Below are 22,681 nucleotides of genomic sequence, written 5' to 3' on the forward strand. Positions count from 1 at the left end.
AAAAAGCACTAGACTCTGACTCCCGCTTCCTTCCCGCAGACTCAAGAATGTCTGCTTATCTTTCCAGTGCATGCCCTGAGGCCCGCAGATATCCAAGTGGTGGCTGCTCTGGGGGATTCTCTGACTGTAAGGACCTTGGGCCCCGGGAGGTTTGGGCACAACAGGGCCAGTTCCAGGTCCCTTTCCTCCTCATTCCAGGACCCTCACTGCACAATCTTGTTCCTTTGTCCTGGCTTTGTCAGTCCAAGAGAGGGGCAATGATTGAATTTTGCAATTACCTTTTCAAGCAGGAGTCAGGGGAAATCTTTTCCAGGAATGAACTGAAATGTGTCAATCAGCAGAGGTTTTGAACACTCAACAACACTTTTTTAAAAACATATGCAAAAATATGTCATTTTGATTCAAAATTCTAAACCTGCCTGTGTGGGTGCTCTTTCCCCTCTGGATTATGCTTGATGATTCATCCCGACCCCCATCTGTTTCCTCTTTGCATGGGCAAGAGGACTCCTCCGTAGAGGAAAAGCTCTCCTGAATGCCCAGCCATTGGTCCATGCTGCCATCCCGGAGGACCATTCTCTGGTGGCACTCTTATACCTTTGTGACTGCCTTGTGGAATGTCCTGGAGGCAAAAAGGAGAAATGGGAGATTTATGAGAAATCTGTCCACCACAGTGGCTCAAGTCTAGGAGCTCTTCATGTTCATAAAGGACTGAGAAGCATAAAGTGGGAACAATATTATTAACAGTCTCTCTGCATCATTTCTAAAGTACTTGAGAGTGTTCAAAAGAGTTTTTACAATTCTGATCCAACTTGGCCCCCAAACCCCGCTTTGAGCAGGGCTTGTCCTTAGTTCAGTGAGGAGGCAGCCATGCTCAGGGGAGGCACACAAGATGGCAGCCTGGGTCTTCTGGCTCTGGATCTCATGCTTTACTCCTGCTGCTATGATGCCCTGGGAACTGTGTCTTCAGGAGTCCTGGGAATTCACAGCTTCCCTTTTCTCTGACTTTCTGCTTTTTCTGTGGATTTGCTATGTTTCCAAAGGCTGGCAATGGAATCGGCTCCAAACCAGGTGACCTCCTCGATGTCACCACACAGTATCGGGGACTATCATATAGGTAACGTTAACCTTTGAGACTTATTCATTCTCAGAGCTTGTTTTGGAGGTTGGGTGGGGGGTTTTCTTGTAAATACATAAATCCCAAAGAGCAGGGACTAGGTAAGTCTGGAAAGGGCTTTCAGCAGGAAAACAGATTTCTGTAAAGTGTGAACATTGGCTGGAGGGAGAGGTGATTTGACCATTGATTATGTTTTTATTTTTAAATTGCACAGAAAAAGTAAACCAAGGTTCTTATCAGACTCCTGGGACAGAAAATGCAACAGGAAATGTACCCGAAAGACACCAAATCCCTGAGTGTCCATCTGCCTGCTTCCGTGTCTACATGTACATGTCGATGCTTTTCCGTCTCTGTCTGCGTGTACTTATTCATGTCATTCAGTAGTTGTACCTTTTCCTTTGTGTCTATGTACACATCTGTACACAAAGCTTCTGAGATAAAGTCACAAGCAACGGGCATCCCTGAGCCTAACTGGTGCTGTCACAATGTTAGGAGGTGATGTGGGTGAGGGAGGGAGCTGTATGTGCCCAATTCGTAAGTGTCCATTAAAAATAGAAGATACCCAAGCTCTAGAGGACTAGCAAAGAGGGAATAATCAACCCTACCAGCAGGAAGTTTCAGGAAGGCTTCCCAGGGATGGTGATACCCAGCACCTCTAGAAAAATTAGCATTAGACAAGTAGCAGAGGTGAGAAGGGCACCCAGACAAGGGAGTAGAGAATGCAGGTGTTGGATGAGCAGTGGGTGTGGGGATTCCTAAATTTCCTTCTTTCCTAATAAATAATCCCAGTTCTTGCAAGTAGCTCAGAATTTATCTGTAAAGCAACTAGACCAAAGGCAGCCAGGAGAGTGCAGAGCGCAGATGAGCAGTGGGTGGCACGTGAAGGTGTTTGCTGCCTCACATGAAGTCATGTGATGTATATCAGCCCCAGAATGAGAGGGAATAGGGTGGGGGTGATCAGGACTGTGACCGTTCTCTGGCCAGAGCTGAGGACAGTCCCAGAGAGAAAGGTAAAGAGAAAGGCTCTTCTTCCAGGGCAGAAGAGGCAGCATCACACAGCCTGTGGCCACCCACGGGGAGGACAGGGTATCCTCAGCACAAGAACAGAACCTCTCCTCCCCTACAGCTGAGGTCAGTGCCTTCCAGCTCCCAGGTGCCTGAGTTTCCATGTGTCCCTAGCCCAGTCAATGGTCTGGTCTGAGGACAAAACAGCCTGGATTACTCCTCACTCCCCCAAATTGCTACTGAGACTAGAAGAAAAGGAAGAACCACAGGGAGAGACAGTGGGCTTGTTACAAGGCAGAAAAAGCAGTTGGGGTGACCGCCCTTGGTCTCCACTAAAGAGGGCAGGTGGACCTCACATCGTAATGTGGGAAAATAGAAAATGAAGCAGGCAAATCATACAACAGGCAGGTAAGCTGCACCTTGTGGAGTGACCCGGGCAAGTGAGGTGATTGGCCCAACTTTACAGACCGTTCAACTCTCTGGGCTCCCAGGGGTCAGGTACAAAGGCAATCTTCTGCTCAAAGTTTCTTTCTCTCTGCAGCCGTAGAAAAATGCAGTCATTGCTCTCTTCCTTCCGACAAGTGAAATGACTGAATTTTCTAGTGCCAACTCAAGTGCCCCATGTTCAGTGGCTGCTATCCCTTACCCAAAACCCTTTATTTGTCCTAAATGTTTCAAATATCTGCCCCCAAATGAACCTATGTTAAAGATGGAAGTTTCAGTTCAGAGACTGAGAGACAGCTTGACTCTTGGTGGAGCAGATAGACTAGTATTTCTCAGAATGTGTTCCAGGGAACTTTAACTCCATCCAAGAGGGAAAATTCCTTCGTATTTACTGGGAAACATAATCTACCAAATCCTTCCTCTGGAGAATTCATATATATATATTAGCATATTAAAGGCTCTGAGAAGTATTTCATGAAAAAAATCTATTTAAGTTTCTTTTGATCCAGCAGTTCCCTTAATTCCAGAACTCTTTGTAATATCTATTAACATTCCCTGAGAAATGTCTATGACTGATCTGAGAAAAGCCGCTTTCTGGGGCCATTAAAGATTCTAGATTGTAAATAACAGGCAATTAATGATTCCAGGTAGGTTAAGAATGTAGTTTGATCCTCTTCCACCAAGGAAATAGAAAGTAGAAAAGGTGGACCTCATAGAGTTAGGGGAGAAGTAGACCCAGGATTCTTGGGGGATAGTGGCTGTGAACAGGACCTACAGAAGAGGTTTGTTTGTGAATATTTCAAGGCCCCTTGACCTGTGAAATCAAGCACCAGTGGATTCTTCCAACTTCCCCTAGCTTCCCCAACCAACAGGGTGGGTCAGAGGTCTTTAGAGCAAAGCCTTTTCTTCCACTGAAATATATTGGCCGGTTTGGGATCATTCAATGGACCAAAATAAAATTTACTTACCAAAAACAAAATGCATTTCTTTGTTTTTTGTTTTTGTTTTTTTAATCAACAGTTTAATTTTCAACAAAAGTTATCAAGCATCCACTTACTTTTCTGTAGTGCTCTGTAGGGGAACAAAACCTAGCCATTGAGCTCAGAGTGTCATAGAAATTACATTCAGTGAAGGGCCTAATGAAGACAAGCTGTTTGACATGGTTCCACTTCCTGTCCTGTTTCCATAGCTCTGCTCAAAATGGCAGCTTAGTTTTCTTCCTCCATATTTACTTGTGTGACTATCTTATTTTCTCCTAGACAGGGAGAGATTTTCTTACCAATTGGCCTTCATCTACCATGACACTTGTTTTAGCACCAAAATACCTTTAAATCGAAAATGACAGTAGAAAGTACTTGATGTGTGTGTTTATGTACATGTCCATGTTTTTGTGTTTATTGAGGGGGGGAAAGAAGCAGAGTTAGAAAGTAGTGAATGGAGGCCATGTGTGGATTTAGTTTTCTTTCAAATATAAAATACTCTGATTTGGTGCTTTTGGTCCAAAGAAAGAAGGTTTAGGAAGCAACTAAAACAGCGGCTTCCTACAGAATTGGGAAAGAATCCAAAGAAGCACAAATGCCCGACCATAGGCCATGAGGACATGGTGGAAAGAGCAAGATAGACGGGCAGGCCTGATTTAGCTTCTTTTTGTCCACCACCTGGGCTGCTCACTGAGCCTGTGAACCAAGCCCTTGACCAGCCTGGTACAAAACAGTCAACTTCATTCCAAGTATTCCTTGAATGAAGAACAACTACCACCTATTCCTGGCCTGTCCTTTGGAAGCCTCTCCTCGTGGGCTAGATGTGCCCTAAAAACCTATTGTCCTGGAATAACGTCTTGGGATTGGGAAAAGAGGCATAGGAGAAAAATAATAATAATAATACACCTGAACATCAAGTTTTGTTAAATAGAAATATTTTTCTCTTTACCTCTTGTACACTGTACTCAATTCAAGCAAATGAAAAGAAATGAAATATTCTAGAACACGTCTGAAGGTTAGTCGGAGGAAATTAGACTGGGCATTGGAAAGCAGGATTCTGGCCTCCCTCTGAACCTTCCAGTGAAATGCACCTAATACTGGGCAGAGAAGAGTTTATCTAGGTTCTAAAGTTTTCCAGCTCAGGCTAGGTTTTAGTTACCTTTAGCAACCTAACTAACCTCCATGTGCCTCAGTTTCTCACTCTGCACAATGGACATGGTCACATCTACCTCATAGGCTTGCTGGAGAGAGGAGAAAGAACCCACATAGAAAATCTAATTTATTCTTAGGTATTGACTCCATCTCTCTCTCCCTTACTGACTTCTCACTCCCTCCAGTTCAGGCGGGGATGGCTCCCTGAAGAACGTGACCACCTTACCTAGTAAGTAGCCACCAAAGACTTGAGTCGCTCATTCCTTCTGACCCCCAGGCCTCTTGAGAGCACCCAACTAAGAAAGGAACCGCCATTAAAGTAGGAGGGGAGGCCATGGGCAGACAGCTGGAGGAGGGGAATGAGCACTGGCTTTGGAGCCGGGTGGCTGGGTCCAAGCTCTGTCCCCTTTCTGCTTATGGGGTGACTGAGGATGAGCTACCAAACATTATGAGCCTTAATTTTTTTCAGCAGCTCATGGGATGCTGAGACAGATCGGCCAGGGTCCCGTCACTTCACTGTGAATTGCATAAAAATATTTTTTTTTAAGTGAAGTGCTCTTGCTGCTGTGGCTGTCCCTATCATCAAGTCACTTCAGCTTATATCTCCCTGCAAGCCTTGTGGCCTTCCCGCCTTTCCCCAGTAAGCATGAAGATGATGGGGACCTCGCTGTGGGGACCCTGGGCTGGAGGAGACATCCGGCCTTCCTTTCTGAGATCTCTGTGCCCTGTCCACCCCTCTTCTTTCAGATATCCTCCGGGAGTTTAACGGAAACCTCACAGGCTACGCAGTGGGTACTGGTGATGCCAATGACACAAATGCATTCCTCAACCAGGCTGTTCCTGGAGCCAAGACCAAGTATGGCGTGGGGCGTGGGCAAAGTGGGGGAGCAGAGGAGGCACACAGTCCCTTTGAGATCACATTGCCCACTTCTGTGCACAATGATTTCAGAGGCCAAGGCCACTTTCCCTTCTGTCCCTGTGACCAAGATGGTAGCAGGGAGGCTGGAGAGGCTGTGCCCTGGGAAGGCTCTCCACAGAAGTTGCTCATGCCCAGCCAGGCTTCACGTGTGGCATTCTCTAAGAACTGAACTAACTGACCAACTTGCCCAGTTTTTACAATTTACCTCAGCACAATGGTGCAGGAGAAATCCACTCTTCCCAGAGCCTCAGAAGTGGCAATTCCCCAAAAGTTCAGGCAAAGCCCACCAAAGTGATAGGCAAACAGAACCTCAGCCTGGGAGGCCCCTGGGCGACAGGGCATGTCCTCTCCCTCACCCTGTTATGGACCTATCAAGAAATGAAGTAGAGATGCCCAGAGGCTGCTGAGGTACAACTGCCTGGCCTCTTGTGATGGTCTCCAAAGGGGGCCTTCTGCCTGCTCCTGGAGGCCCCAGAAGCCTGGGTCTCCTGTCTCAATCATCTGAGCCTCTGTCACATGATCATCTAGCTCAAGCCTAGACCCTCTTGTTGATGCGCAGGGCCCCCAGATATGCTCAATAGCCTGGGAAGACTCTTTCAGGTAACAGAGCAGCTCAGGACATGTGGTCCCACCATCCATCCCAGGAGATAGTCATTCCATGGGTATGTCACTCAGGAACATAACAAAAAGTGGGGGTCAGGTGCCCAGGACCAATTCCTTCTGTGAATAAGAAACCTAGGCATAGGCTGACTATGTGTTTACTCCCCACCTTCTAAAAGAAGCATTTAGATAAATTCACAAAAATAATATATTTAACATGAGAGAAAATCATAGCCATTGAGGGAAACAATTGTCTGTGTGAGCATTTTTATGGTTATTGGGCTTGAACATCAAACTCTCAATTTCCTGGCAGCTAGAGGGGAAAGAAGAAGCATGAGAAAACTTTCATAGGACAAATTACAAGGTCTATAGTCTTGCAAGTGTTTCAAAAGAAACAAGTGGCTTTTAGCCTGGAATCCTAGAAGACATTTTGCATTGAAGCTCCAGAAAGGAGACTGTGAGCAACAAATGTAATTGGCCATACTTTTAACTATGACTTTAGGATAAACACATATCTGGCTTTTCAAATGATAATTTGTTATAATGACTCTCTAGAAGAGGCAAGTAGATTCTAGTCTTTGAGCGTTAGGATCTCTGCCAGCTCATGCAGTAGGGATGATATCATAGAAGCCTCTAGTTTAGATCCTTTAGGAGAAAAAATATGGGCATGTTCTACAACAGAAGGACTGAGTTTTCTCTCTTTCTCAGGCAACTTGCGAACCAAGCCCAGACTCTGGTGCAGAAGATGAAAGATGATCACGTGAGTCAGATTTAATTTAAGGTTGTTTATATAAACATTAATTTTCTAACCCAATAAATTTGCCCCCACATGAAACAATCTACCATGTAAAGCAGTGAGACTCCTGTCACCAGAGGCACTCAAGCAGTGGTAGTGCAGACCCCTGTCCAAAGACGCTATGTCAGTGGGGAAAGGGTTGTTGCTGGTCACAGTGACCGTGAAAGTCCCTCCTGATGCTAAGATCCTGTGTCTTATAAATAAACCTCTAAAATTCCAGCAGCTCTGAGATTCTGGTTCTATAAGTTCAAGTGGGCAAGGAAGTCAGAAGGTTGAATGGATTTCTTAGAGCTGTGATGTTTTTGTTTGTGTCTTGGAAATCATCAAGCATCTCCCTCCCTCCCTGTAGAGAATCAATTTCCATGAAGACTGGAAGGTCATCACAGTGCTGATTGGAGCCCGTGATCTATGTGACCACTGCACAGATTCGGTAATGGGGGTGGGGTCTGTGCCTACTCCTTGCTCCTGACTTTGACTAGATTGGAGATTCTGAGAACAGTCCCTAGAACCAACCCGAGGACTGTCCAACCACACCTTTATCTGCATGCACACACGCACACACACACACACATACTCACACACACATACTCGTGCATGCCCGCTTCTGACTCCACAACCCTGGGGTTCCTAGTGCCATCTTCATATCCCAGGTGACCAGGCAGCAGGTGGCTGACATATGGTGCATCTTCTCCCCTTTCTTACAACTCAAGATCTCAGAGAAGAATCTGCAGACACCACACAGTTGGGAGAGGGTGCTCCACTTTCTGCTCCTTTTTAAATCTCGGGCTGCAGGCTCCTGTCTTCTGGCTGCTTGGTCTTTGACAATGGCGAGCAGTCACCTCTTCAGCTCCGATTCTGATGTGCTGAGCTAGTCACCCTCTGGAGGCCACAGGAAGAACAAGCCCCTGGGGCTGGAGCCAGCAGAAGAGCCTACCACTGCCCCTCTACACTCTCATCCAAACCAGCAACTCCTCTTCCTCCCTTGTCTCTTTCCAGAATTTGCATTCTGCAGCCAACTTTCTGGATCATCTCCGCAATGCCTTGGACATCTTGCATAGAGAGGTGGGTGGGGGCTCCCAGGGTTGAAGGTAGCTAGGGAAAGAATGGTGGAAGTGCCCCCTGCCTTCAAGGAGAGAGCCAAGAGCACAGGCTCCTTCCCTGTCCAGAGGTTGAAGTCCACTCCCAAGCACGTTTCATTCTATGTGGAGTTAGTCCAGAAGGATCTGGGGTTTTTTGGGGGGGTGGGGGGGACTGGTACCAGGAATTGAATGCAGAGGCACTCAACCACTGAGCCACATCCCCAGCCCTACTTTGTATTTTATTTAGAGACAGGGTCTCAATGAGTTGCTTAGTGCCTTGCTTTTGCAGAGGCTGGCTTTGAACTCATGATCATCCTGCCTCAGCCTCCTGAGCCACTAGGACTACAGACATGTGCTGCTGTGCCTGGCAGGATCTCAGTTTTGAAGAAATGAAGGCAGTGCATCCCCCCACCACCACTATTCCTTGGAGGCAGCAGCTGAGTGGCAAATAATCTGGGCTCTGCATTCTGAGCCATTAGAGCAAGCTCCTGTCTGGTTCTATACCCATTTTGTGTCCCCCTACCCAACTGCCATCTCCTGGCAAGGACAAGTTGCCCTGGCTGCCCAGGAAGGGCATATTATGACCACTAGATGCTCTGCTGAGTGGCTGAGTCCCTGTGCCTGCTCAGCAGAATAGGCCAGATTGGGCTAGCAGGAACTGGTCAAGGGCCAGTGGCCTGGCAAACAGATCACCTGTCTCACCAAATATAGAACCGACCTGTGTCAGCTCACTAAATGAGGCTGAACAGAGCTGAACTCTAAGCATTGATTGTTGGCTCCAGGAGGGGCCACTCCTGCTGCAGCCCACCGGGCAACAGCACCCTATGTTGGGCGTGTAGTGTCCAAGGTGGTGGCCCTGTGTAGATTTCTCTCAGAACTGCAGCCAAGGGACACACTGAGCTAGAGGTCTAAAGGGAACTTGAACTGGCTCCTACTTCTCAGGGGCCCAAGGCAGCTTGAGGAAGAAACCCGGGAGCCCCTGGCTCATCTGCAGCTTTGCCCTTAGGTGCCCAGAGCCCTGGTCAACCTTGTGGACTTCATGAAGCCCAGTGTCATACGGCAGGTGTTCCTGGGGAACCCGGACAAGTGCCCAATGCAGCAGGCCAGGTAGGCAGTGCTGACAGCCCCAGGCTGGAGACACCCTTACCCCATGGTCTGGCCCCCATGCAGCGGTGACTCATCCGGGTCTTTGTGACTTGATCTGTCTGTGTGTCCATGTCTATCAGAGAGGACTTGTGTCAGAATCATCCCTTTCTGGGAGATGGAGCTTTGGCCCAGCCCCCACTCACCTGATCCCAAGGTGCTAGGTAGGAACTTCTGTGACACCAGGAGCCACAGGGCTGGTGTTTGGGAGACCCAGACTGTGAGGGGGCAACACCCAGGGAGGTACGTGTATGTGATCAAACATAAGAAAGTGAGGGAAGAAATTCACAAGTCAGTTACTGATGGGGAAGAAGAGGACGGGGAGGGACACATGGGACCTTCAAACTGGAATTGTTCACGGCTTCCACTGGGTGGCAGGTTCATGGTGTGTTTCACTATTCTTCGTGCTTCATGCACACCTCCAGCAATTTAACAAACTGTACAGAACTTACTGTGTGCCAGGCACTGTGCTAAGAGCTTTAGAAACACAGCTGGCTGGGGCTGGAGCTGTGGCTCAGTGGTAGAGCGCTTGCTTGGCATGTGTGAGGCCCGGGTTCGATTTTCAGCACTGCATACAAATAAATTTTAAAAAATAAAGGTCCGTTAACAACTAAACAATATTTTTTAAAGAGAGAAAGAATTTTTAATATTTATTTTTTAGTTTTCAGTGGACACAACATCTTTTATTTTAGTTTTATGTGGTGCTAAGGATCGAACCTAGCGCCCCGCGCATGCCAAGCGAGTGCGCTACTGCTTGAGCCACATCCCCAGCCCAAAACAATATTTTTTAAAAAGAAAGAAAGAGGGGCTGGGGATGTGGCTCAAGCGGTAGCACGCTCGCCTGGCATGCGTGCGGCCCGGGTTCGATCCTCAGCACCACATACAAATAAAGATGTTGTGTCTGCCGAAAACTGAAAAATAAAATATTAAAAATTCTCCCTCTCTCTACCTCTCTCTCTCTTTAAAAAAGAAAGAAAGAAATACAGCTGGTTCCTGACTTAGGATTAGTGGCTTTATTATGATGCAAAAGCGATTCACACCCAGAAGAAACCATACCTGGAATTTTGAATTTGACCTTTTCTGAGTTTGGTGGCATGTAGTACCACACTCTCAGGTGCTTCTGGGTGTAGCTGTGGACCACGGCCCACAGGGTGCTGTAGTCACCATGGGAAACAACCTACATGCTACAAGTGAGGTGTGGCTGAGCTGTTATGTTGGGCAGGTTAGATGCCCACAATGCACTTCTTTGTTGTTGTTGTTCAAAAAAAAAAAAAAAAAAAAATATATATATATATATATATATATATATTTAGTTGTAGTTGGACACAATACCTTTATTTCACTTATTTATCTTTATGTGGTGCTGAGGATTGAACCTAGGGTCCCGCATGTGCGAGGCCAGTGCTCCACCGCTGAGCCACAACTCCATCCCCCCCACGACGCATTTCTGACATGCTATTTCACCTTACCAAGGGCTCATTGGGATCAGCCCCACCGTAGGCGGAGGAGCATCTATAATCTTTCCTTTTAACATTAAGGATGGACGAATATGAACAAATTCATATAAAACAAAAGGGGACGGTGTGGCACTGAAGGAGATGTCTGAGGGTAGGAGCATCAGAAGCCCCCAAACTCCTGCTCTAACACTAGAGGATGAGTTTTTAACTTTTTAAAAAATCAAACCTTGCATCCTTATGGCTTAAACTCCTCTCTCATAGTCTGTTGCAGGCCTAGCACTGACATCCAGTGCGGGCACCGTGTGAATATGGGCCCATGCCACCACCGGCTTCTTCCCCAGGCGCTCTCTCCAGTACCCCTAAAACCTGCCCCTGGGCAGGTGCGTTGGAGCCTCAAGGCACATGTGCTCCTAACCTGGGGTTGAGTGAGCCACTGCACCCTGACCCCAGGCAGCCAGAGTGGCCCCTGAACGAGTGTGGGCTCTGAGTTCCGCTCTTCCTTGCGCAGCATTTTGTGTAACTGTGTCCTGACCCTGCGGGAGAACTCCCCCGAGCTGGCCAGGTTGGAGGCCTTGACACAAGCCTATCAGGTGAGTCAAAGAAGGGCATCACCCTGCATCTTCTCCCCCAGGTCACTCTGACACCACGGCCCAGGGCCCCTGGGGAGGGGAGGCGCAGGAAGGAAGAGCTATGCAGGGGTTGAGGAGAGACACGTCACCCTGGGCTCCTTCTTCTGCCTCACCTGGTTGAGTGTCTCAGGTGCCCTGTGGGAGCCGTCCCAATGGCATCCAGTGACAAAACTCTCATGGCTGAGCTTAACCCAAATCTTGGCCAGTAGCCCTGCATGGCCATGGACCACCTTAGAGGCCCACATGTTCCTGTTCCTCCCATCCTCAGTCCCCTTGCTCCCAACCGCCCCCACAGGCAGGCTGCAGGAGGGAGGCTGCAGGAGGGAGGCTGAAGGAGGGAGGCTGGGAGACTGGGCCCCCTGGAGTCTCTTCCCAGCTGTCTATTCCTCGTGGACCTCCTACCCGGCCCCTCAGATATTGCAGACCACTTAAAACCAAAGCCAAAATGTGATCTATCCAAATTCTCCAGAAAGGGATTGGCCATCGTGCGCATTTCTGTTCTCAAGGGCTGGGCTGAGTCAGTTCTGCTGTCCAGGAGAGGAGGGCGGGGACACAGCCCACATCCCCAGCTCCTACCCTACCCTGTGCTGAAGGCCCCCATGTGTGCATGTGTCCCCAGAGCAGCATGCACCAGCTGGTGAACTCAGGCCGCTATGACACGCGGGAGGACTTCTCTGTGGTGCTGCAGCCCTTCTTCCAGAACGTCCGGCTCCCCATCCTGCAGGTATTCACTCCCTGTCCGCATGTACTGTGGGGCCAAAGAAGGGCCTGCCACAGGTGCCCTCAGGGGAGAACATTCTAGGAAGAGATTCCACATGCTTCTTGTATATGTGTGTGTGTGTGTGTGTGTGTGTGTGTGTGTGTGTAGAATGGGAAATGCACGGAGAACTCTTCAGATGCTATTCTGGCAGGTCCAGTGTCCTTGAACACCTGGGCCACATTCCCAGAGGCAGCCTGATGTGGGACGTGACAGGAGTCTCCATAGCTCCTGAGAAGAGCTCCATTGTGTTGAGCTCTTACTACATGCCAGGCACTGAGCTTCCCGTAGGTAAAATCATCACAACTGCCTTTGGAGTTATCATCATCTCCAGAAAACAGGGCTGCAGGGATGGGAGGTGTCCTGCCCCAAATCAGATAGGGCATAAGGGACAGAAAGGCCAGATTCAAAGGTATCCAATTCCACATTATTAACTTGCTGCTATGCACATCATCTTTCTCTCATACATCCCTTCAGTTATAAAGTAAGGTTCTGGCCAGGGCCTGTGGTGCATGCCTGTAATCCCAGTGGCTCAGGAGGCTAGCGCAGGAGGATCACAAGTTGGAGGCCAGCCTCAGCAAGGCCCTAAGCAACTTAGGGAGACCCTGTCAAAATAACAAATAAAAAGGGCTGGGGATGTTGCTCACGGGTTAAGCACCCTTGGGTTCAATCCCAGTCCAAAAAAGTAAATAAAAATAAAGTAGGGTTCTGGTATTATGTTTTCACCCCCCTGCAAAGGCCTGGTACTTCTACTCAGAACAAAAGAGATCTGTGAATGGAGAGATAAAGGTTTCATACCAAGAGACTCTCTTAACTGGAGGGAAGCCAGAAGGAGAACACTTTGTATATCCCACATGCCACAAGAGAGGAGCTGGAGTCAGGTGGCACCCTGCCCTGCTTCAGGCGTTGCACAGACCAGCCAAGGCTTTGGCTTCCTTCTCCCCATGGAGACCAGCAGGACCAGTGGCCTGTGAGCTGAGAAGTAGCTGGTCAAGGCTGGGGTGTTATACAAGTGTGCGGAAAAATAAAGCAACATTTTAAAAATTAAATAAGGGGGAACTGTGGAGCCAGAAAGAAGGGAGGGAGGTTGGAATCACCCGAAGCTCCCCACCTGTGGTATTGCACTCATCTCCCTCTTAAGGTGAGCAGGCCCTAGGGCCCTGACCTGGAGCCCTCCCAGGAGGAGGGCATTGTGTGGTCAGTCCCAGGGATGAGATCAACGGGCTGTGACTCCCTCTGACCCAATAAGATCTTGAGAAAGTATATTTGTCTCTTCCAGAATGGGCATCTGGATACATCCTTCTTCGCCCCAGATTGCATCCACCCAAATCAGAAATTCCACTCCCAGCTCTCCAGAGCCCTTTGGGTCAACATGGTAAGATAAGTGAGTGTCCCTGGGGCTCTAGTCTACAGTGGAGCTGCAGCGCCTATAGAATGGGGCCTGGCCCAGGGCAGCAGTGGCTCGTTCATCTGTAGAAGTCGATAGAAGGGAAGAGTCTTTTGTTGTTGTTGTTTTTAGACAGACATGACAGGAGAATGTATTTTGGCATATTATACATACATGAAGTATAACTTATTCTAATTAGGATCCTGTTCTTGTGGTTGTACATGATACAAGAGTTACCCTGGTTGTATATCCAAACACAAGGAAAGTTATGTCCAATTAATTCTACTGTCCTTCCTATTTCCCTTTCCCTCCCTTTCCTTCATCCCCCTTTGTGTGATCCAATGGACTTCCAGTCTTCTCCCCTTCATCCTCCCTTGTTGTGTGTTAGCATCTACATATCACAGAGAACATAAAGCCTTTGGTTTGGGGGACTGGCTTTTTCACTTAGCGTGATAGTCTTCAGTTCCATCCATTTACTGGCAAATGCCATAATTTCATTGTGTCACATTTTCTTGATCCATTCATCTGTTGAAGCTCACCTAAGTTGGTTCCACAGCTTAGCTATTGTGAATTGAGTTGCCATAAACATTGATATAGCTGCATCACTGTAATATGCTTATTTTAAGTCCATTGGGTATAGAACGAGGAATGGGATAACTGAATCAAATGGTGGTTCCATTCCAAGTTTTCTGAGGCATCTCCATACTACTTTCCAGAGTGGTTGCACCAATTTGCAGTCCCACCAGCAATGGATGAGTGCACCTTTCTCCCCACATCCTCACCAACACTTATTGTTACTTGTATTCTTGATAATTGCCATTCTGACTGGCGTAAGATGGAGTCCTTTAAGGGTCTGCTTAAAGGTTCCCATCCACACTCTCTTCTGTGCTTGGATTGTGCTGAGGGATGCTTTCTACATGAGAGCCAGGCAGAAGCCACATTTCAACAGATCAGGAAAGGATCTGTGAATGGAGATCTGTGAATGGAGAGATGTGTGCCAGCACTGTGCTAGGCATGATCTCCTTTCAGCCCCTCCACAGCCCTGCAAAAGAACGTTAGATGTTTCTGAGGGAACCGAACCTCAGAGAAGCTGAGAGATTTGCTTAGTGTCCTACCACAGACACCTGGCAGAGCCAGGAGAGGACACCAAGCCCTCTGAAATGAAATTCTGAGCCTTCCCCATAGCAGGACAAATTTTTTTAGTACTTCAGCAAGGACAAATTAGTACACCTGCATCTCTCTTTTCTTCCCCAATCAGCTTGAACCACTGGGAAGGAAAACGGATACCCTGGACCTGACAGAGGATATCCCCCTGGCCTGCCCTACCCAGGTACTAAAGGAGACCGTCTTTGCACCTTTACAGAAACAAAAGCTTGAGCCAGCCCAGCTTCCACGTCGCCCATCTTGCCCCTGAGCCAACAGAGATGTGGGAGATGGGCTTTGGGAAGTCGGTGAGGAGAGGACACAGAAGGCAACAGAATGCAGAAGCAGTTCCACCTGTGGGAATGAGCAAAGCTGGGCCCAGGGAGGCGATGGGGTGCAAAAGGTGGGGGGGGTCTCCAGAGGAGCAAGAAGAGCGGGGAAAGGGCAGAAGGCTTGTTTTGGCAGTGGTATTTGGGACACATGGGGATGTCCCACTGCAGGTTAGAGGGCCTAGGGAGGGACCAGGCGGGCTCAGAACTGGTGGTCAGAGAGTGGAGAGCCTGGACTGGGGAGTTTCTGGCAGGAGAGGGGCACAGAGGAAGTACCCAAGGGGAGAGCCCAAGCTGTGGAGGAGGGTGGGGGAGGACGGGCCTGTATGGGAGGATCAGCTCAGGCTCCTTTTAAGGAGGAATATGTAAGCAGTTGTTAAACTTGATTTCAGGCCTGGGGTGGGGGCCGTGCCCGTTCCCATTGCCTTTAGCTCCCGTTCCTAGGTTCTGTCTTATGGCTTTTTAGCCAAATAAGGCCAAGGCCAGAAAATCCTCTATGGCAATAAAAGCAGAGGGCCTGACCTCATCTGGGAGGCTGTGTTTCCCTCCTGAGTTGAGCTGCGCCAACCTCTCCCACCCTCCTGGCTGAGTAGAGCTGGGGAATGGGCCTGCAGCTCCCCCATGTGTCTGCTGGGGTCCCTGGAAGAGGGGCACCCCTGCCCAGACCAGCCATGGGCCCACGCTCAGTCTGATGTCTTTTAGCCTCACCAGGAGACAATAGTGGCAGTACAGGCCAGGATTGCTGGGTGTGGTGCTCAGAGCAAAGGAGAGTGTCAACCCAGCACCACATGGATGCCTGCAGTCACATGATCAGACACAGGCCAGAGGGCTGGGGCACAGCCAGGTGTAAACCCTTTAATTGCTAGATCCTGAGGAAGTCCAGGATTCTAGGAGGGGCCAGGGCAACCTAGCTATAAACTACACTGTAAATATTTAATTGGGGGCGGGGGGAGGTCCTGGGAATTGAGCCCAGAAACCAAAGATGCTAATCACTGAGCCACATCCTCAGTCTTGTTTTAGATCATTTAGAGACAGGGTCTCACTGAGTTGCTTAGGGCCTCGCTAAATTGCTGAGGCTGGTTTTGAACTCGTAATCCTCCTGCCTCAGCCTCCCAAGCTACTGGGATTAAAGGCGAGGTGCGCCACCTCACCCGACTTTAATTATCGTTCAACAATCCAGATAGTATACTGTTGACTATCAGCCATGAAAGGGCCTCTCTAAACTGCCCACTCCCCTTCCATTAAACAGGAGAAGTAATAACTCACACCAAGTAGTCATTGCTCGGAGCCTAGGCACAGGGTCAGGGACATCTCTTTCACCATGAACCTCAAGGCAACTGCTGCCACTCTGTCCCTGCCCCCAGACTCGGCAGGGAGCCCCAGATGGGTGGTGCACCAGCCAAAGCATCTCAAGCCGCAGTGGGCTCAGCCCCTCTCTTCTGGGCGAGGCCCCACTGAACCTGATGGGCCAGGGAGAGCCTATCCAGCCTCCTAGAGCCCAGAGAAGCCCCACTCAGGAGAAGCTGTTGCTAAGCAGCCCTGGAGGCCATTCCCAAAGGGTCCATCTGTTGGCCAGCCCAGCTTCGCTGCACTGTGCCTCGGGTCCCATCTGCTCTGTCTCCTGAGCCTCAAAGCCATGCAGAAGTCCACCCGCATCTCTGAGCCGAGGGGCCAGGCAGCATATTTTCATCCTAGCCGTGTTTAAACATAGAAGCAACAGGCAGGACGCAGGGGGAGGAGGTGGCCCAGATGAATGAGCCACTAGTGAGCTCAGTGAGCACCAAGGAGCTTTCCCAGCCCCCACTCTCCTCCCCCACCCCCAGCCACACTGCTAGTACATTCTGCCGTGCCAGGTAGGGCGCCTTCACAGCACTCTGTGGATTTCTGTTGTATTTCCAGCTTGGACAAGTGGTTTTATAGCCAATTTTAGATTCGTTCTGTGGACTCTATTTTTTCTTCCATGCCTTCACTGGCTCTCTGCCCATTCCTTCCCTAGCCCCCGGCGGAACCATCTGGAAGGTCAGCTCTGTCCCTTTTCAGCTTTTCTTCTCAACCTCCCTTGTCAACAGAACCACCTCCTCCTTGAGACGGATCCCTCCCTGGGCTGTGGATATTCAGCCACCTCGATTTGTCTGTTCTGCTCTCACTCCCCTTCTCCTCTGTGAATGACCCTGCTCTCTTCTCCTAACCCGGACGGCGGAGACCTTCTCCACTGTCACACCCCGGGCCTGTTCTCTTCTGTCCCTCCACAGCCCCTCATTCAGAGATCTTTTTCATTTCTGGGATTTCCTGCTGAAATTTCCTTACCATGGATTCCTCTGTGTCTTCATTTTTTCTTTCCTAAACTCCAAACATGTATTTCCACACCTTAAAACACGTTTCTCCTTGGAGGTGTAAGGTCACCCCCATGTGTGGTCAGGGAACCCACAAAACAGGGAACCAGAGAGAGGAAGGGGGAGGGACGGGGATGGGAGTAGGTATGAAATGATGTCACCCTATCACAAGAAAAAGCAGAAGTTTGTTGGATTCCCGAAACTTTATTATTTACCAGTTTTTCTATTTTGAAGTACACACAGGGACACCATTATCTTTTAGATGCTCAGAGCTTCTAAACCTCCTAATCCTTCCCTGACCCCCCTTCAAACTCAATTGTCATTCAAAAGAGAATTGTTTTGTTTGTTTGTTTGTTTGTTTTGGGTACCAGGAATTTAACTCAGGGGTGCTTTACTATTGAGCTAAGTCCCCAGTCCTTTTTCATTGTGAGACAAGTTCTCACTAAGATGCTGAACCTGGCCTTGAACTTGCAATTCTCCTGCCTCAGCCTCCCAAGCTGCTGGGGTTACAGGCGTGTGCCACTGCACCTGGCCAAAATATAATTGTTTTGTGTGAAGAATATCTACATAGCAACTAAATGTCTGTCTTCTCAAAGTCTTCTCCTCCGGGCTTGGCATATGTGTGTTATTTTTCAGGCACCCTAGCTAATGGGATTCTTCCCAGGGCCCACGCATCTGCTCCTCTTTCCATGTATCACTGTTGCATGTAAAATCATCTCATCCTACCTTCCCATCATAAAGCCACAGAGGGGTGGAGGGCTTAGAGATCTGTTGACACACAGGAACCACATCCCTCCCCAGGCAGCATGGCCTCTGGTCTATCTGCTGCCCTCTCTTAAGGATGCTTCTCAAACTGCAGAGGGCTACCCATCAACAGACAGATGTTGCCATCAATGGAGGTAAAGGACCAGCACATTCTATAAAGCGTGGACTGGAATGCACAGAAAATACCAGAGGGCATTCCATGGAGCACTGTTATACACCCCCTCCTATTACCACCCAAGACCACCTCAGCCATTTCTTGCAGCCCTGACCCCAGGTGGACATTTCCTTTTAAAGTTGGTGACCGTGTACTTTGGTTTGATTTAAGCAGCATAGAAGGGAAGAACAGCACCCCTTTTTCTCTCTGGAATTCAACACCTAGTACTGCAGTCAGGGTACTGTGGCTTGTCCCATGGCCACTGACTCAGCTGCTGGCCCACAGCAGGTGATCATTTGGGCTCAGCTCTTGGGGCAGGCACACTATCTCAGCACAGCTGGGACTAGACTGCTTTCTGGTGCTGGGATTCAGTCCACTTCACTTTCCACCTGCTTGTGCTCCAAACCTCGCCCTTGAGAGCCACCCAGCCTCCCCCAGATCTCTCTAACATAAACCTGCTCCACTCCAGGCAAATCACTGGGACTCACTTCTGCATAAAGTGTCAACGAAAACAAGCCCCGGGACCCCATCTCTCCTGAAAACCACTGCCTGGACCTGTTCTCGTGGTGCCTGCGCTGGCCTCACTCCCCACCACATTTTAGTGTCACCTTGACTCTGGCCCCTTCAGCACCATCTCCCCTCCCCCAACCCATGGATTTCTTCATCAAATAGATAAGACCACATAAGCTCTCTGGTTTGACTCTCCATTCTCCCGAAAAGACCGAGATCATCTTTGCCCTCTGCTTCTTCCTGTCACTCTGGAACTAGTTCCAGCCCCTGGACCCTAAGCCCAGGCAGACCCCCTTTGTGGAGAGAAAAATCATAATCAGCACGTGCCGCCACAGTCTCCTATGGAGAAGCACATGTCCCAAGGACTTGCAGCAGCCCCTCCACAATGGCTGAGCTCGCTGCTTCGCTGCCTCGGAGCCTCTCCTGTCTATGCCCCTGCCTCTTGATAACCTCCCTTCCTCCTGGTGCTTAGAACCCCACTCTTTTTGCGGGAGCTGCTGCACAGGTATGTGGCACTTCTTACAGACTGCCCTCCTCAGAGATGACTATTCAGGGGACACTGAACCACACTGACCGAGACAGCCTAGAGAGCCGTGCAGGCCTGCCATCACAGCCCTCCTCTGTCTGGCACTATGTGGGGCCATACAGGGCACACTTCTACCCTTGGCCCTGAGCACTTCAATGTCCTCTGGTTCAGCTGGGAATGCCGAGACTCAGAGGAAAGGGGGACTTGCTGGTACCCTGGGGAATCCGGCTCTGTGCTAGGGGCTGAGGCTTTGTGTATATAGACTCTGTCCTCCAAAGTGACCTTCTTTGTGTGGCCTTCAGCGTCTGTTGTAGACCTGGTTCCGGGGTGAGGAGTGGAAGCAGGCCAGAGCCTGTCAGTTCGGGGGAGGGGGAGGGGGCAGCCAGCTCTGCATTCAGACTTGCTCTCTAACCTGGAACAGCTCCCTTCCCCACTCTGGGCCTCGACAGTAAACTGGGGACATTTGGAGTTGCAAAGTCAACTGTCTACAATGCCAGGCAGGAAGATGATTGCCTGAAGGGGTCAGGTATGAGACAAGAGGAAGAACCGAAGAAGGCATGCCCCTCCTGAGGGCCCTGAGCTCATCCTCCCTCTCCTCCTCTTCTTCCTCAGTTGGCCACAATAAAGCAAAACATCTGTCTGGGCTTGGCCCATATGGAGTCAATTTCCCTCGTTCTGGATTTCCTTTCTTATTCCCATTTTATTTCCAAAGTTTCAGGCCACGGCCTTTCTAGTTCACCGCAGGTTCTGTGCGTGGTCCCCACCCTGGGCCGACTTTGATATTTCCTGATCTGGGTCTTATTATCTTGATCCTGCTTTGCTCTCATTTTTACATTTCCTCATTAGCTTGCTTTTCCTGTTTCTCCTTTGCCTACTTCTTCTTCCTCCTTTAATTAACCCTTCACCTGCAACTGGGTGGACCTGGAGTCTTGATTGTGAAAACTGATTGTGAAATAGGTAAGTTACAAGGAGGAAAAAAACCTCTGAAAATAGAGGAAGCCAACCTAAATGGGATAACATATGTAGTTCCAAGAAGACAGTCCAAGAAGACAGAAAGAGAGAAATAACAGATAATTAAATATATTGATGATCATACTATCTCCTGTAAAAGAAAAACATTGCTGTGTGAATCGCTTGCCAAAGAAATCACAAAGAGAAGAAAACAGGTAAGCCTGAGGCTCTGGAAGCCCATGCACAGCTAGGGTGACAAAGAAAACCTAGGGCCCAGAGTGTAATAAGCATGGAACATTTTTGAAGCCTTTTATTGGACACCCCTTGCTAAAGCTGTTATGTAAAAACCTCCAGGGAATGAATGAAATTATGTTTACACAGTTCTTTCTATTTAAATGCATCAGAACCTTGTTAAGTAAAAGGAGACAGAAGGATTGATCTTCAGCATTTTTCAGCTGTCTGATCACCCCTCCCTGTGTTTTTTTTCTCCCTAAGGATGAGCCCTTCCTGAGAACCTTCCAGAACAGTAACTACACATACCCCACCACGCCAGCCATTGAGGTAACCCCTGACTCACTTCTGTCTCTCTCAGATGCCATTTCCACCTGTCAGGGACCTGGGGCGTGGTCCAGGTTTCAGACTGTTGGATTAAGCAGAAATGTATCCTCCTTACGTACTGGGAATCGGAATGTACAAAAGGCTCCGGAGCCACGAAGCCCCAGGATTGTCCTGACATGTTCTCAAGTTGCCTACCTGACGTCAGCAGCCAAGCAGAGGAAGTGCCTAGGAATCCATTGTCTTTGACCTTTGCGATTCTGTTTCTGATTAGGCAGTGCAGCTTTTCAAGGGGGTGGCGGCAGGCACGGTATGCCATCAGCTTCCTGAAGGTGGAAGCCCAGTGGGAAGGAATCTCAGTGCCGGGGTGGGGCCGGACAGGAAGCTGACTCATGTCCATGGACCCCAGGCAGGCCCTGTTTGGTTCACGTCATTTGTTCCAGCTCTAAGATTTAGTCACTGCTACTCCAAAGATGGCCTGTAGGATCCTGGACCACACTGAGCCCTGCAGGGCAGGCCTGGTCCAGACGAGTTCTATTGGCCACCAGGACAGGGGCTCAACCACAGTTTCCGTTCCACACCCGTGGTTCCACGCCAGTGTCACACCAGTCTTATGTTAGGGGCTGGTGGAGACTCAGAGGAGAGCCCAATAGAGATTTCACCACCATTTCTTGAGTACCTACTTTGTGCCAGGCACTGTTTCAGGAGTTAGAGGAGTAGATGGAAGGGTCCCAGTTCTCATAGTTTACCATCTGCTGGGGGAGGCATCCAGTAAATAACTAAAACTTATTGTTTCAGATAGTGACAATGACTCAGAGGAGGATGAAGTGGAAAAAGAGGGATGGGGCCAGGGGAAGGATGGCAAATTCAGATACATCATGCAGGCTGGGCTTCTCAGAGGAGGGGAGATTTGAACAGAGACATACAAGATAAAAAGACGCTGGCTACATGGACAGCCAAAAGCAGAATCCCAAATGGAAAGGCCAGAGATTGCAAAAGCTCAGAATTGAGGCTGAGTTGGGTGGAAGAAGAGAAAGAAAGTCATAGTAGTTGGGAACTGGTGGTGGGGGAGGGGGCGGGACAAGGAGGGACGTGAATGAAGTAAGGAGTGCAGGAGAAGAGATCAGGGGGTGCTCAGGGCCAGGTCTCGCAGAGCCCGAATCTCTGAGTAAGAAGGCTAGATTTTAAGTGGAGAGAGGCAGGAAGCCTTTGGTGGCATGCTCTGGTTTATGTCTTTAAGAGGTCTCCCTGTCGGCCATGTGGAAAATGGATTGGAGATCAGAGACTGGGGGCAGGCCTTTTATAAGCCAACTGAAGAGTTGAGATTAACCTACATCCACAGATTAAAAGAACTGCCAGGTGCTAAGCTTTGGGGTACAACCAATAACAGCCTCATTGCTAAGGGTTACGCTCTCCCCAGCCTGGATGCTCCCTAGTGCACTTAGCCTAATGGAGTCTTTTCCTGGTTGAACCAGTGCCCAGGTCTGTTAAAACTGAAGGGTCAGCTTCATCTTGTCAGTCAAGCCTTGACTTCTCTATTTCACACTGATTTACTGGGTGCCTAAATGGAGCAGGCGCTGTGCTAAGTGCTGGGTAGACAGTGAGCAGAGGGCTCTGGGGCTGCCCCCTGGGATCGTCGTCTTCACCCATCATTTCTTTAGCTACTGGAAGAGGTAAAAATGCCTGTTTGAATAGCTTCTGCTTAAAGCAGTCACAGATCTGTCACATCAATATTACCCAGAACTTGTCAGAAACGCAGAATCCTGAGCACTATCCCAGACCTACTGGGTCAGAATCTGCAACTTTACAAGATCCCCAGGGAATTAGGCTGCACTGGTTTAGGACACAACCTGTGGTTCCTCCTGGTGACAGATGAGCATGCTCAAGCTCCAATCTATGTCTGTTAAATCACAGGCATCGTGCATGTCTCTGGATCCCTGACTATCTAAAGCG

General features: G+C 49.1%; 1 protein-coding gene across 5 annotated transcripts in view; it reads left to right on the forward strand.

The window, feature by feature from the left end:
- The window catches only part of Plb1 (phospholipase B1), a 126,602-nt gene that overhangs the window by 81,760 nt on the left and 22,161 nt on the right, over positions 1-22,681 (forward strand). For all 5 annotated transcript variants that reach the window (XR_006851207.2, XM_046441548.2, XM_046441545.2 and 2 more), the window contains 13 exons: positions 68-126; positions 1,041-1,114; positions 4,881-4,924; positions 5,443-5,551; positions 6,923-6,974; positions 7,360-7,440; positions 8,007-8,072; positions 9,096-9,196; positions 11,198-11,279; positions 11,938-12,042; positions 13,355-13,450; positions 14,721-14,792; positions 20,669-20,734. Coding sequence is in view for 4 of the 5 variants with exons in the window: in XM_046441548.2 (XP_046297504.1) it covers positions 68-126; positions 1,041-1,114; positions 4,881-4,924; positions 5,443-5,551; positions 6,923-6,974; positions 7,360-7,440; positions 8,007-8,072; positions 9,096-9,196; positions 11,198-11,279; positions 11,938-12,042; positions 13,355-13,450; positions 14,721-14,792; positions 20,669-20,734 (1,007 nt within the window). In the remaining variant the exon portion in view is untranslated. The remainder of the gene's footprint in view (positions 1-67; positions 127-1,040; positions 1,115-4,880; positions 4,925-5,442; positions 5,552-6,922; positions 6,975-7,359; positions 7,441-8,006; positions 8,073-9,095; positions 9,197-11,197; positions 11,280-11,937; positions 12,043-13,354; positions 13,451-14,720; positions 14,793-20,668; positions 20,735-22,681) is intronic.

Source organism: Marmota monax, unplaced genomic scaffold (genome assembly GCF_021218885.2).
Source record: "Marmota monax isolate L192 unplaced genomic scaffold, Marmota_monax_Labrador192_F-V1.1 WCK01_AAM20220418_F8-fsc00010, whole genome shotgun sequence".
In the NCBI taxonomy this organism is placed as follows: domain Eukaryota; kingdom Metazoa; phylum Chordata; class Mammalia; order Rodentia; family Sciuridae; genus Marmota; species Marmota monax.